This window comes from Amborella trichopoda, chromosome 8, assembly GCF_054954075.1.
Source record: "Amborella trichopoda isolate Santa Cruz 75 chromosome 8, AtrichopodaSantaCruz75HAP2 v2.0, whole genome shotgun sequence".
Taxonomy (NCBI): Eukaryota; Viridiplantae; Streptophyta; class Magnoliopsida; order Amborellales; family Amborellaceae; genus Amborella; species Amborella trichopoda.
Window position 1 is genome coordinate 28,961,472 of NC_142343.1, and position 14,761 is coordinate 28,976,232.

At 42.5% G+C, this 14,761-nt stretch overlaps 1 protein-coding gene across 3 annotated transcripts in view; it reads right to left on the minus strand.

Annotated features, from left to right (window-relative positions):
* Positions 1 to 14,460, minus strand: part of LOC18433056 (nuclear transcription factor Y subunit B-1) — a 34,348-nt gene extending 19,888 nt beyond the window's left edge. The window contains exons 1-3 of one of the 3 annotated variants that reach the window (XM_088874352.1): positions 14,045 to 14,460; positions 13,329 to 13,428; positions 13,015 to 13,241 (exon numbers count right to left, since the gene is read on the minus strand). In XM_088874352.1, coding sequence (XP_088730478.1) covers positions 13,015 to 13,232 — 218 coding nt within the window. In that variant the 5' untranslated portion in view covers positions 13,233 to 13,241; positions 13,329 to 13,428; positions 14,045 to 14,460. Of the gene's footprint in view, positions 1 to 13,014; positions 13,242 to 13,328; positions 13,932 to 14,044 lie in introns of those variants that run through there. The other 2 variants (XM_011624619.3, XM_011624621.3) reach the window with 2 other exon arrangements.
* Between the last annotated feature and the right edge of the window lie 301 nt (positions 14,461 to 14,761).

Sequence of the window (14,761 nt, forward strand, 5' to 3'; positions counted from 1 at the left end):
CAGCGCCTCCCTTTTCCCGCCTTCCTCTTCCTCTCATCTCCTCTCTCTCTCTCCTCCTTCCTCCCTCCCTCTTGCTCAACCTCCTGGGGTCCCTACTGTACAGAGCCCTCCTCCCCCTCAGCCTTCGCTCTCTTCGAATGGACCCCTCCTCCCTTCCTCTACCTCCCTAACCCCTCGTCCCCCTCATTTTTTCTTTTTCTCTTTTTGGCCTCGGCCTCAAGCTCGTTGACCCTTTTCTTCCCAAAGATTTGGTCCCTCTGGGTATTGTTACAGCTCTCTCCATGGACCCTTCCCCCCCTAACCCAGCTTTCCTTTCGGACCTGCTCACCCCCCGCATTACTTTGGTCCCGCACTTCGTCCATGTCCGTCGCCTTCAAAGCCTCCAGGTTGTCTGGCCCCCATCCTTCCCCTTTGTTGTGTCCACTTACTCCTTTCAGTCTCACCTTTTTCTAGCCTACGTCCCTTACGACTCTTATTCCATCCCCTCTCAAGTTCCGCTACTACCATCTGCCCTCTCGCCTTCATCCCCACCTTTAACCCTACCCATGGTCCCCCTCTCCCCCCTCCTCTTCCCCCTCCCGGCTCTCCTTGTTCTTTCCAACACTCCTTCCAGCAGGAGTCACCTGTTCTGGCTACTTCGTACCCTCACCTTCCCAATCCCCCCTTGTCCTTCCCCCTCTTCCCTCTGACCTTTACCCATCTAATCCCTCATCTCCCTCTCCCATTCTTGAATACCCTGAACTCAGTGATCCCCTTTTGAATCTGGATAGTCAAGAAGGGTCCTCGGAGAAGGCTTTGGATTCTCTCTCTTCGAAGGCCTCAGTCCTCTGTTGGCCTCGGAGGCCCCTTTGGCCTCAATCCCCTCGGCTTCAACAGGTTCCCACAAGGAACTAGCCGTCTCTGGCACCTCCTCTTCCCAAGTTGTGCATGACGAAGAACCTTTGAAGGAAGATAGTGAAGACCCTCTTAAGGAGTCCATTGGAGAGGGCTCGAATACTGTCGATGAAATGTTGTGTTCTATGTACAGACTTATGGGCTTGGAGTACGACGGTCCGAAAGGCCCTACTCACAGGTTCTTGACAGCAGACGCCCCGAGTAGGATGCAGGTGAGACTCAGGGGTCAGAGGGAACTCTGCAACCTCTTCACTTTTGTTAGTTTTGCTGGTAAACTGTTAGATCTCTCTTTGCCTTTGACACCAGAGAACCGTCTGAGGAGGTCCCTTAGACTAGCCTCCTCCCAACCCCTTCCTCCTACCTCATGAAGTTCTTGGTTTGGAACGTGAGAGGCTTAGGCCAAGTCTCTAGAAAGTCTGTTGTACGAGCTCACACCGCCAAACATTCCCCCTCTATTGTAGCCCTGATTGAAACCAAACTTCCTGATCCTAACCTCCAACTTGTCCGTAGTGTGGGGAAGAAGGTCGTGCTGCCAGCTATAGGGGCATCAAGTGGGATTTGGGTGATTTCGGACCCCTCCGACTTGACCCTTAACCATTACCACATTGGGATCTTCACAGTCACGCTCTTCCTCACCAATATTTCGAATGACCTTCAGTGGAAGTTCACCGCTGTCTACGGGGCCGAAATCAAGTTCACTCGGGCCAAGCTTACGGTCAGAGTTGGATCGCATGTCCTCTCTAACCCATCCTGTCTGGTGTTTGGGAGGCGACTTTAACGTCACACGATGGTCCTTCGAGAGGAATACCTCCTCCTTGTTCACTCAGGAGATGAGGGATTTCTCTGACTTCATCAGCCGCAACGAATTGTTAGACATCCCTCTTCAAGGAAGTAAATTCACATGGTCCAACCACTCCTCTAACCCAACCCTCTCCAAACTTGACAGATTTCTTACTTCGGTTGATTGGGATGAAAAAATTCCGAAAGCCACTTCACTGACCCTACCTAAACCTACGTCAGACCACTGCCCTATCCTCCTGGATACCAATGCAATTCCTAAGGGCCCCTGCCCCTTTCGCTTCGAACTCCACTGGCTGCAAGATTCCAATCTCTTCCCTCTGGTGAAATCCTGGTGGACTTCTTTTGCCTCTCAGGTGTCTGGCAGAGCTGGGTTTAAACTTCAAACTAAGATCAACTCCTAAAGTCGGCTCTGAAATCTTGGAGCAAATCCTCCCCTACCAACTTTTCCCTCATTAAAGCCAGCCTTCTAGAAATTCTAAAAAACCTGGATGACGTCGAGGAAACCCGACCCCTGAACCCCTCTGAGCAATCACTTAGAACCAAAACCAAACTGGACTATCTCTCCACCATCAAAAAAAGAAGACCTACTAGTATCAAAGGTCTCGAGTCTCTTGGCTGAAAGAAGGGGATCACAATACAGCCTATTTCCATAAGATTGCTAATTGCCGAAGAAGAGTTAATTCAATCTCTCTGGTTAAACACAACTCCTACCTTACCCAAGCTGGTGATATTGAGCTGGCCATACTTTCTTTCTACCAATCCCTCTACTCTGCTCCCCAAGGGCCGAGACCTAGAATGACCTCCCTAAACTTCTTAACCCTCCCTGTTGACCTAGCCTTGTGGTCAGAACTTCCTTTTTCAGATGAAATTACTCAAGCCCTCAATGCTTTACCAAAAGACAAGGCGCCGGGTCTTGACGGATTTCAGATTGCCCCCTTTAAAGCCTTCTAGGAGATCAATCGCCTGATTTCCTTCTCTTCTTCAAAGAGTTCTTCCAAAGAGAAATCCTCCACAAAGACTTGAACGCCACCTTCTTGGCTCTAGTCCCCAAGATAGAAGGAGCGAAGGAAATTCAAGATTTTAGACCAATCAGCCTTCTCAATTCCTCCTACAAGCTCTTGGCCAAAACCTTAGCCTCTAGGCTCCAATTCGTCTTGCTTAGGGTTATCTCTTCCTCCCAAATAGCTTTCGTCAGAGACAGACAAATTCGGGATGGGGCATTAGTTGCCCACAAGTGCATCCATTCTAGACACCACTCCAAGTTACCTGATCTCATCTTCAAGATAGACTGGGAGAAGGCCTATGATGACGTTGACTGGGCATTTCTTGACGAGACCATGACCAGAATGGGCTTTGGGGATAGATGGAGAATGTGGATGAGAGGCTGCTACTCCCATCCACACTTCTCTATCCTCATTAATGGTACACCCAAAGGTTTCTTCCCCTCCTCGAGGGGACTTCGTCAAGGGGAGTCCCTTTCCCCTTTCCTCTTTGCAATTGTGGCTGAAGTCTTTAGTCGATCCATCTCCTGAATCTATCAAGAGGGTTCGCTCACTGGATTCAAGACCAATAGACAAGGTCTAACTATTTCTCATCTGTAGTATGCAGATGACACCCTTGTCTTCTTGGATGCCTCTGCCAGAGAGGTTGACACTTTGAAATTGTTCCTCCATTGCTTCCAGAAGGCAACGGGGTTCAAAGTTAACATGTGCAAATCTAGACTATTGGGGGTTGGTTTGACCTCTACTCAAGTCCATGCCTTAGTGTCTAGCTGGGAATGTCAGATCGAGGACCTCCCTACCACCTACCTAGGTCTTCCCCTAGGCCTAGGCAAGCCAAAGAAAAGACATTGGTCAACTGTGATAGACAAGGTAGATAAACGGTTGGCAAGGTGGCAAAGTCGTTTCCTCTCTTTGGCAAGTCGATCCACTCTGATTAAAGCCACTCTAGTGAACACGCCAATCTACCTCATGTCCATCTTTCACATGCCTGCCTTTGTGGCCAATCGCCTCAACCAACTCATGAGAAATTTCCTTTGGTCAGGTCAAGGGGAAAAGAAGAAATACAACCTAGTTTCTTGGGACTTGGTCTACCGCCCCAAAATGCAGGGTGGACTTGGCATCAAAAACCTCCGTTTGCACAATGTGGCCCTTCTAGGGAAATGGTGGTGGCGCCTCACCAACCATCCGAGAGCCCTTTGGGCTCGAGTCCTCAAGCACAAGTACCATGTTGCTGAAGCAAATTGGCTACCTCATAGGACCCAGCAACATAATGTCTCGGGTGCTTGGATTTCTTTCTCTAAGGCTTTTACCCTCTTCAACAGATCAATCAGGTTCATCCTTAGAGATGGATCAAGAATCAAATTCTGGACTAATCTGTGGTTGGGTTCCACCCCCTTCAATCAGACTTTCCCTTCTTTTCTCTCTTACTCGCAATGCAAACTCTTCTATTGAGGAAGAGGTTGTCCTGTCCGGAGACCGAAGAGTATGGAGCCCCTCCTTTCGAAGGAGTTTAACCGATGAAGAGACCAGGGACTTCCAGGTCCTAGCTTCTACTCACTCTCGGTTGTTCTTGCACCAAGGTAGGGATGTGATTGCTTGGACACTCCTACCTTCGAGAATTTTTTTGGTTGCCTCTTTTTATGAGAGCTTAGCAGCCCAACCAATGACCTCGGATCATCACGCCTCAACACTTTTCAAAGTGTGGAATTCCATTGCTCCACCTAAGGTTCAAACGTTCAACTGGTTGGCCTTCTCTCACAAAGCTCTCACGATAGACAAACTCCAGCATAGAGGAGTCCAACTCCCTAATAGATGCGCTCTTTGTGAAAATGAGGAGGAAACCAACCTAAATCTCTTCATCCTCTATGATTTTTCCTTGGAGCTTTAGGGAAAAGCACTAAATTTATTTCGGATCAGCTGGGCTATCCCACCCTCGATCAAGGACCTTATTTCATTTGACCTGGATTCAGGATGGCCAAAAGCTGGGAGAATCCTGTGGAGGGCAGTGGTAGCAGCAATAATCTGGTCCATTTGGATCGAAAGAAACTCTAGAATCTTTCGTGGAAGCAAACTCCTACCTCTGGCCATTTTCCATCGAGCTTTATCCTCAATCACCTTTTGGGCCTCCAACCACAAGACTTTCACGGGCATTCCAAGGAGTTTCTTCCTCCCCCAATGGCTGAACCGCCTTCACCTTCGACCGCAATCAGTCACAAGGCCCAATAACTGGCAGCCTCCTCCTCAAGGAACTATCAAGTTGAACTTTGATGGGTGTTCCTTAGGCAATACAGGCCCAGCGGGAGCAAGGGTATCTATCGAGACCATGCAAGTTCTGCCCTACTTGAATGTTCAGAATACGTAGGTACCAAGGACTCCACTCAGGCCGAAAGTCTAGCCCTATTAATAGCGCTGAAATTCGTCATGGGGTTCTCACCTCATAGTAGAAGGGAATTCCTCTAATGTGATCTCCTGGGCTAACGGCTCAACCCCTCCACATTGGCACCTTATTCCTATCTTTGACGAGATTCAATTCATTTGCAGGAGTATGGACATCTTTTGGACGCATACTTGGAGGACGTCCAACGCGTACGCAGATCGACTAGCGAAAAAAAGGAGCTAGAAGGCTGGGGCCCCCTTTTGACATAGGACTGGGGGCAGTCTGACAGTTAGCCTAGCCAGTTGTCCTTACCGTGCATAGGAACTTATTTTTTGAAAGCTTATTGTCAATCAATGTAAAAGGGCGAATCTATAAGCCCTTATTTTTTGGCTCTACTTAACATCTCAGCTTTTCTAAGCTTCAGTATATTGTTGTATCATCTTTGTTCATATCTAATCTCTTATTTATTACATAGTCCCCGCTTGTGGGTGACTACGGAAATGTGTTTTTGTAATTTCTTCTCTTTTAATACAAGTTAACCTTCCCTCAAAAAAACAAATACCCTCAAACACTCATCAAGAAGTACTTCAGAGATTGAGAGTTGAAAATTTATTTATTTTACAATGTCAATCATTAATTCCGACTTGATGGGCAGGGACTACAATGCAGCTTAATGGACACCTACATGAACAGCTCCTTCATTTCTCACCAAAAAAAGAAAATGTCTCCTTCATAGGGTTTTTTTTGGTTGTCTTAGGCGTTAAGTCAACTCTAAGCTCAATAGATCCACTAGTAACTTTGGAAGGAAGAAAAGAATTACTATCATCATCATCAAAGACTTTTCCCAACTAATTGGTTTGCCATTATGCTCTATTAAGGGCCATACCCTCAGCGAGGCCATAAGTTTCTATATCTTTTCCCACTACGTCTAACCATGTTCTTTTCTCTCTCTTTCTCTCCTCGGTTTGAACCGGTGGCTCCCCTCTCTCCTCCCTTCTCTTTCTCTCTTTTTCCCCTCGCTCTCTCTCTTCTTCCTCAATCTCCCTCTTCCCCTCACCCTCAAGCACTAGGGCAAGCTTAATTGGTAATTAGAGTTGAAACATTTGTGAATTTGGTTTTTAGTTTAAGTGCAACAAGGAGAGGCGAATGTTTAGGGTTTGAATGGGATTAGTTTAGACCTAGGTTTATGGTTAGGATTATGGATTCTAATACGTGAAGGAGTGGATGATTTAAAGCTAGAGGAATGTATACAAGTTCGGTTAGGGGAAATAGTTTGTGGAATTAAGGGTGAAGTTTATGGTAGCAGATGAATCCTGCTGGAATGTGGTAGACTAATAAGGTTTTGCGGTTATAAAGTTGGTACGAGAAATCCTAGGTTTAAGTCGTGAAGAGTAGGATTCATAGGTAGAATGTATAGGTTGATGTACGGTTCGAACTGTGGTTTAAAGGTACTTAGTAGGGGCTGATGGAGTTTACTGCATTTTAGAAGATGATGACGAAGACGAGGGAATCCATATGATATGAACACCATAAATAAAGTAGGGATTCTAGATTTAAGGAATCAACCTCAACAAAAATCTAGGGTGTCACGGCATCAAAATCGATAAGAGGATGGAACATCAACACTTTGTAGAAGGAATCAACATCAAAAAAGCCATAATTCATTCTTAAACTCAACTAAATAGCCAATGGCAACGTACAATATACAGGTAGACTCCGCTAAGCATGCTTGGCTCGAATTTCAAGAAACTTTTGAACTTTCTAAGCATTCAAACTTTCCAAAACTAGGAAAGAAGAAACTTATAAATTAGGAACTAGTCCCTTTATAATAAGGAAGATACTCAATCTTCTATAACGCTTCTAAGAAAACAGAAAACTTATCCAACTACTAATTTGGAAAGAATGAACTACGGAAAAAATAAAAAGCACTCAATCTAACTAATTAACCCTAAGATTTGCAACAAAATTCGTTACCATACTTTAGACCATTATTTGGGGCATGAGATGCCTGAATTAGAAATAATCCACAGAGATAAAGGATCAGAAAGTGTTTCCAATTTGAGCTTTGGACAACTCCAAATGGATATCTGCATCTACAAGTATGCCTTCGGGAACCTGCATCACCAGGTGACCCAGGTGAGTTCCAGGCGGGTACATGAGTTCCCACATTAAAATTTTCAAAAATGAAGAAAATTTTTTTGACAATTCCCAAAATGAAAAAGAGAATAAACTTACTTACAGGGAGGTCAAAGATATTTTCACTCTCAAAGAGGTTTTTAGGGGGGCATAAACCCCTCGCTTTTACCTTCTTAAGGGGACAATTGACTATTTTCTTTTCTTTTTTTTGACACAACTAAATGGGGATAATTCAACTATTCTCACCCTGCTAGTATGTGGAAAATCTGCCAAAACCTTTAACCACGCAAGTGCCTACCACCTAGGCAGCCAGCTAAGGCATACCTTGAAGCAAGTGTGATCCAACTTGCTTTGAGGAAGCCGCTTGGCATGACTGCGAGTGGGATAGGTCAAGGTTGACCTGGGAACAGCCCAAACTGGCCTATAATCTGACGGCTTTCACCTGGGCCCAACATGTTATGCATGGGTATGAGCCTTGGCTCGGCCCAGCCCAGCCCAGCCCAGCACATCCTATTTAAAAAGAAAAGAAATATCTGGTTTTTGGGGTAGAGAATGTGGGACTTGGATCTAGGATATAGGGTTGTAATTATTAACACACTAACGAAAGTAGCAAGTATCCAGGTCATGAGAAAAAAGAGCAATTTTGAAGTACATCAATGTTTCAAAAATGCTAGGCAGCAGCCCCTACACGGCCAGCCTGGCACCCAATGCCCAGCCCCAAGGGCAGCTACCTAGGCAACCTCAGGCGCCTTGAGGTGAAAAATTTTAAGAAATATGCATAATATGTGCTATTCAAATGCACATATATGCATAATATGTGCTATTCAAATGCACATATATGCAGATATATGTGTTAATTTTGTATTTTTTTGCAATTATATGGATTCTAATTAACTTGTTCCATGCAAATATATACACATGCATGTTGAAACACATTCAAAACTTCAAATCATTGAAATCTAGTGAACAAACAAAGCTAATCCATGGTGTATTTGTCGACTCTCCAATCCATACTACATAGGACATACTATCATGAGACACAGTTACAAGCACATAGCCATAGCCTTCTAATACCTTCACTACTACCCTAAAAAAAATTCCACTGAAAAAGTCTTCTAATACCTTCATTGGCACCCTATAAAAGATTTAACGATAAAGGATAAGCTTTTGAATGCTTCTTCAAAACTCAGATCCTTTTTCGATTCAAAAAAATTTGCGAAGTCAATCAATTTGTGGTCTTTGGGGTTTAGAATACCCCCAAATACGTTTTAAGTCTAATACACGAGTCAAAATGAGCCAGAACTCCCTTAGGGGCCTATTTATTACATTAAAAAGGGCACATGCCCTAGGCATCCACCGAGGACTGCATCCAGGGACGGCCATCCAGGCCTAAGCGTGCAGCTTTGGGCCCTTTGGGCACCTAGACACCTCGAGTTCTAATTTGCGCAGGCAGAGAGAACATTCAAGAATTTTTGCTTGGGTTTGGGTACAGAGAGAGCCTTGGGATTTTGGGTTCAAGTAGAGAAGAGTGAGAAAGAGAGAGAGAGAGAGAGAGGTTTGGTTGTTTGTTTTGGTATGAGAGAGGGCACTTCTCAAAAATATGAACAAAATTTTAGGAAGGTGGTATTAACAAAAGAAAGGAAAATCACACCAATTAGGGCCAATAAATTGATGTGTTGGGTCATAAATCACACAATATGACTATCAATCAATACACACTAAATTGATGCGGTAGGATGCATGTATCGACATAGTCAGTGGCAAAACCCCATTATTTATCTTCCACACACTAAATTGATGTGGTAGGATATATGTATCAACATAGTCAGTGGAAAAACCCCATTACTTATCTTCCTGGCTCTACTCAGCATCAATTTTTTACTTTGCGAGATTCTTCTAACTTTTTTTTATGGATAATAACATATATAAAATTAATTGTAAATGACAAAAAAATACATTTGAGAATACAAGAGCTCATTATACATGTGTGTGTGTGTGCACGTGTGTGCATGAATGTATGTATTTATATATAAATTCATGTCGGGTTGCCAAAGCTTAAAGTAGTCTTGATTGACATGAAGAGAAGTTCTAGAAACCCCTTTTCTTGCTAAGGAGTCAACCGGTTCATTCCACTCACGCCAAATATGGCTATGAGAAAATGGTGGCCTTAACATCAATCAAAAAACTCCAAAGCATAGTAAACTTTTCAAATATTTAAACTTCCTTTGAAATAAAATTGGTATGTTTAACGGTTACAACCATATTGAACAGAATGTACCCTTTATCAATTCAACAGTTAAAAAACTCATTGAATCTTTTCCAGACTCGCCCGAATAGTATAAACTCAGCCAACAAGCAAGTAATGCCATTCTATAAGCTTTTATAAAGAGACTTGGCCAAGCCGACCATGCCGAGTCATGATGACTTGGCTCAGGGCAAGACTAAGTCCCAAGCCAGGTCAGAGTTTAAAGTCAATGCTCTTCATAAAGTCAATAAATTCATCTCCCTTCATCAAGTCCAACAGTCACTGCATGCATTTAACTCACACAGACAAAAGCCTATGCACACCCTCACATGTGTGTTTGTCAGCACATGATACTTAAATACAAACCCATTTGCATGGTCACACCATGTATACACACAATGTATACTAAGTCAACATTATTTGTTCCATGGAACTCCTATTTAGCAGTAGTTATGGAAAAAATTAGAATTAGATGGAGATGAAGCTCTCCTCTTACCTATTTCCTCTCTTAAAATATATACATGCTTAAATTGTATCCTCTAAGTGAGAGATTCTCTTCCTATATTATGTCCACACCCACACAAAAATTTGGATGCCTCTTCCCCTTAAAAAAAAAACAAATAAATCTCATCAAATCCTTTTTTTTTTTGATAAAGAACTCAACTCCTTAAATCTTCCTCATCCATTCTAAAGGATCTTATCTTAAATGGAAAGATGGATAATAGTTTTAAATGGAACTAAAACATGGGAAAATAAGATGCTAAAAATATAAAATATCATCTAAGACTTAGACCTTAGCAAGAGATAAATCCTAGGAAGAATGCTCATAATAGGGTACCCACCTCTCTCTAATAGGTCACATGATCTACTTGACTACCACGCTGAAATACAGCTTTATATATGTAGAACAAATTCACATGCACATACACACAATACATACGTACTATACACATGCAGAGAGTGAGTGGAATAAGAAAAATGTTTGTCAGCTGCCAGGACTCTAAAACAGTATAGGCCAAACAGCTCAGGATGAATATGAGCACATCCAATGGCCAATATATGGTCAGTTTTTCAGTTGTAAAATTTCTTCTATAAATTGTTTTGAACTGAATCTTGTGGAGAGATGTGCTGAAGCTCAAGCACATGGAAATCATTTAGAAAACATCTTACACATAACGAATATGGACAAAATGCCCCTTCCACTCTCAACAAACATGGGCAACCGTTCCATTGTCCAAGCAGCTTACAACATGCATGCATGTATGTATACACAAGTATACACACAGATTATATGGTTGAAATGATCACCCAAAAATCATAAAAGAAGACTACCTTGAGTATATTATTTCCTTTTGGACTCGACAAAGTCTAAATGCTTCTCAAGCTTCAATTTCTCAATCACCTAGAGCCCAAGATTTAGGTGGATTTTCATCCTCAACAGAGCACCAAATGCAGACTCCATGACTATGATCTCCAATTCCTCACTTTGCAGTCCTTGGTTAAGAGGCAAAGGAAACAATGCATCATTTGTTACTATACAGTTCATTGCCGTCTATTTGGAAAAACTTCTAAGTTCTTCGAATTTTGAGATGATGCTAGGACCCATCAACACTTACCTCTCTCTCACATATTGGTTATATCCTCTAGGATTGCAACAAAGAGGAACATCACCTTGTTGTTTTCTAGGCATTTAGATGGAGGAAAACAGCAAGATCTTTAAAAAAGTGCCTTTCAAGAGAGCATCATGCAATGAGAGAACTTGCAACCATGGAGTCAAAAGAGCTCAAAAAAAGAAGCCAGATAATAGATGAACGTTTAGATAATAAAATAGGATAACTGCAGAATAAACAAGAAACCATAGTTAAAGAAAATGGCGTGAACACATAATACACAATACATACCGTTAATACGTGAGGACCTCAAAGTTTAGTAGTGCTAAACGAAATAAGTCCTGATTCACATCTGCAAGTAGTGCGTCAAAATGCTGAAGTATGAAAACAACAGAAAAAGATTTCCATGTTCTCTGAATGGGCTTCCAAATAGAAAAACCAAATGCCAAAGGAAGACAATTTATTGGCACCTGGGGGGGAGGGGGGGATTGGGGACACACGTGCATGGGCAAGCATACGCAAACATACACATGCGCACACACACACAGGTGCGCACAAAGAGAGAGAAAGAGAGAGAGAGAGAGAGAGGTTAATTAGTAAGAATTTTCAAGGCAGAGAGAGAGGACCAGAGGTAAACTTGTGTGGATTTTAAAACCCTCTAGCATCGCCAAATGGTTGGGTAAAATGAGCCCGCAATAACCAAAAAAAAGAGCTTTGAAAGATATCTCATTTTCTTCATAAGCTTTAAAGTTTTTATAAACCACAACAATTCAAACATCCATTAAAAAAAAAAAGAACTTTTTGATGAACAGAATATTCCTAACCATGATTGCAACATGTGAGTTATGCACATCACAATCGCAAATCTTTCAAAGTTCTTGGGCATTAGACTCGCAAGCCTCAGAATTAATTGGATCACAGTGGACCCCACATGCTAAGACCAGTGACTAGGACTACTCAGCCCACTATTGCCTGGAGGTTTAACATCAACGACAATTATAACTCTTGAGAACCCAAGCCCAGTAACGGTTGACACTGTTCTAAAGGATGCACTGTTACAATCTGTCATTGAGCATTGACCAGGGCTTGAACTCTTCTCACAGGGAAGAGGTTTCTCACATAAATGATTTCAATTTTCGGGTGGTGGGGGTGATCATTCAATGACATTGCGTTCGGGAATCTCCCTTTCCATGGACATCAGCAGATACAACTCAATGACTCCTCTCACACTCTACGAAGTCAAGGTCAATGATGAAACCTAGTCCGGCACAGGAGAAAGTGAAAAGGGAGCCACCAAATGGAAGTGCTTCCCCAGATTTTGGAGGGGTTTCTCTAACTTCCTCTCCATTCCTTTCCTCTTTCATTTTCTCTCTTTGCTTCACTTCGTCCCAGCCCCTCCAGGTACAGACCTTCTCGGTTGTTTGGTCACCGAGCAGGTTGTCTACATCTCTGTCCTTTGTAGCATGTGCGACTAGATGTAACATTGTTTGCATGTTATGCATGTTTATGAAAAGATAACTATAGATGAGTATAACAGTTAATGAGATAATGGATAAAAAATCATCAGAATTTCAATAGATATTCATACTCTTTGCCTGCTTATGCATGTTTATGAAAAGTTATTTATAGACAAGTAAATAAATTGCATGACCCAAGGCCTTGAAAATCATTGAGATTCATAACAAGTATATATGAAACACATTCCACATATTCATACAGTTTAGGAACATTAAAGCCATTGCCATGGGAGAAAAGGTATACGCAACAATTTGGAAAACCCGATTCGATAATTCACAAATTTTCTAATTTCAATAAAAGCAAACAATTAATGCAACATAGGTTTTATACAATATTCACATTAGTAAAATAAATCTAGCTATCATACACAAGATAGACATGATATGTCCAGAAATTATAGAAGAACTTAGAACAAAAACTTCGCATGCATACTCGCTGGTAATGAAGCTGATGAACTCAGATACGCATTCCTGAACAGTCTCCTTCGCATCCTTAGCAATCTTTCCATTTGGAGGTAAAGCCTTCTTCATGATACGGCTGATGTTTGCAATTGGTAAGAATCTGTCCTGTTCCCTAACATTGGAGTGGGGGCTTTGTTCCCCAGAGTTAGGACTTTCAGGGCTTCCAGGACTAGCTGAAGCATCTGCCATTGCAAAACCCTGGAGAAAAACCAGTAATACAATTAGAAAAACATTACATAAAGAAAAACCCCAGGGGTGATGCTATGTAATAAGGAGAATCTGAACCTTCAAGCCGTGAAATATAGCAAAATACAGGGAGTCCTCTAAATATAGAGGATAAGGGAGCCTCTAAGAGTAGCAGAATTTGGAGAATCCGAGGCAAAACCTGTAAGACTGAAACCATTACTGCGAAGTCGAGAAAAAATGGGGGGAAAAAGACAAGCTACTTAATAAATGGTGAATCAGTGGAGATAGAAGAAATAGCAAAGGAGGAGACAAGTCGGAGCCCTAGACAAATTTGATATAAATTTCTGAAAATTGAACCCTTGAAACAGTTACACTGTACAACTGCAACAATGAAACAAGAGAATCACGCCACTCCAGCTTTCAGACCAGGAAACAAAGGAGAAACCCTATCTGAAACCCTGACCAGAGCCCAAGAGTAAAAGGAAACGAATTGAAGCCCCAGAGCCATGCAAGTAACAACCAGCAAAAACCTGAGTATCAAAAGCCGGGACAAGAAACAAATGAACCGAAACCCTAGAGCCATGCATGTAAAAAACAGTAAAACCCTGGGAGTCAAACGCCCAGAGCTACAACTAATGAATTGAAACCCTAGAGCCCTTAAGGTGGAAACCAGACAACCAGAAGCGAAAGGAAACCCTAGATCCACTGGATTCAGAACAAGAAAGAGAAACTCTGTACAAATGGGAGATCGTGTTAGAGAGAGAAAAGAGGCGAGACATATACAGAGAGAGAGGGGAAGATGGTTTTGGTCATACCAGGCGCGAAGAGAGAGAGAGGGAGTTCTTTTTGTATTCGGGGGAGAGGGAGAGGCGATGGAGGGGGGATGCTTGGGCGATCGGACGCTGGGGAACAGAGGAGAAGAGAGACGACTCAGATGAAACCCTCGAGGAAAGCTTTCCCTATCTTCACCGTTCAATTCCTTTTATAACCCCCCGGCTTTTTACCCTTTCTTTTCCCCTTCCTTTCCAAAAGGTACGGACACTTTTCTTTATGAATTCACCGGAATCAAGCCCCATTGTTAGAGGCTACGGATATTCTCGTAAATAGTATTTTGTTCCTAAATATCTCATCCCTGTGGCCCTAATAACAAATCGCTCGTATAACTATGCTTTTTCTACATTGAGCACAGGCACAGCAAATTGACATCAGCTGATGTTTTCCGTCCAACCTGGCACCCAAGTCTCTACATGTTTAACATTGTTAAAGGAACGTACACTATAATTTCTCGTAGTCACGAGTAGGGGTGGCAATGAATCGAGATCCGATGTCATGGAACCGACTTGGGTCCTGGTATGGGTCTAAACAATGGACCTTGCGGGTTCGGTTCAGGTCCAATATTTGGACCTGAATACTATTCAGGTCCGTGTCGTGATCCATGTGGACCCCGATCCGAATAGTGTAATTATTTGAATGATTTTATTAGTTATAATATACATGTATATTTTAAATATAATATTTAAATGTTTTTATGT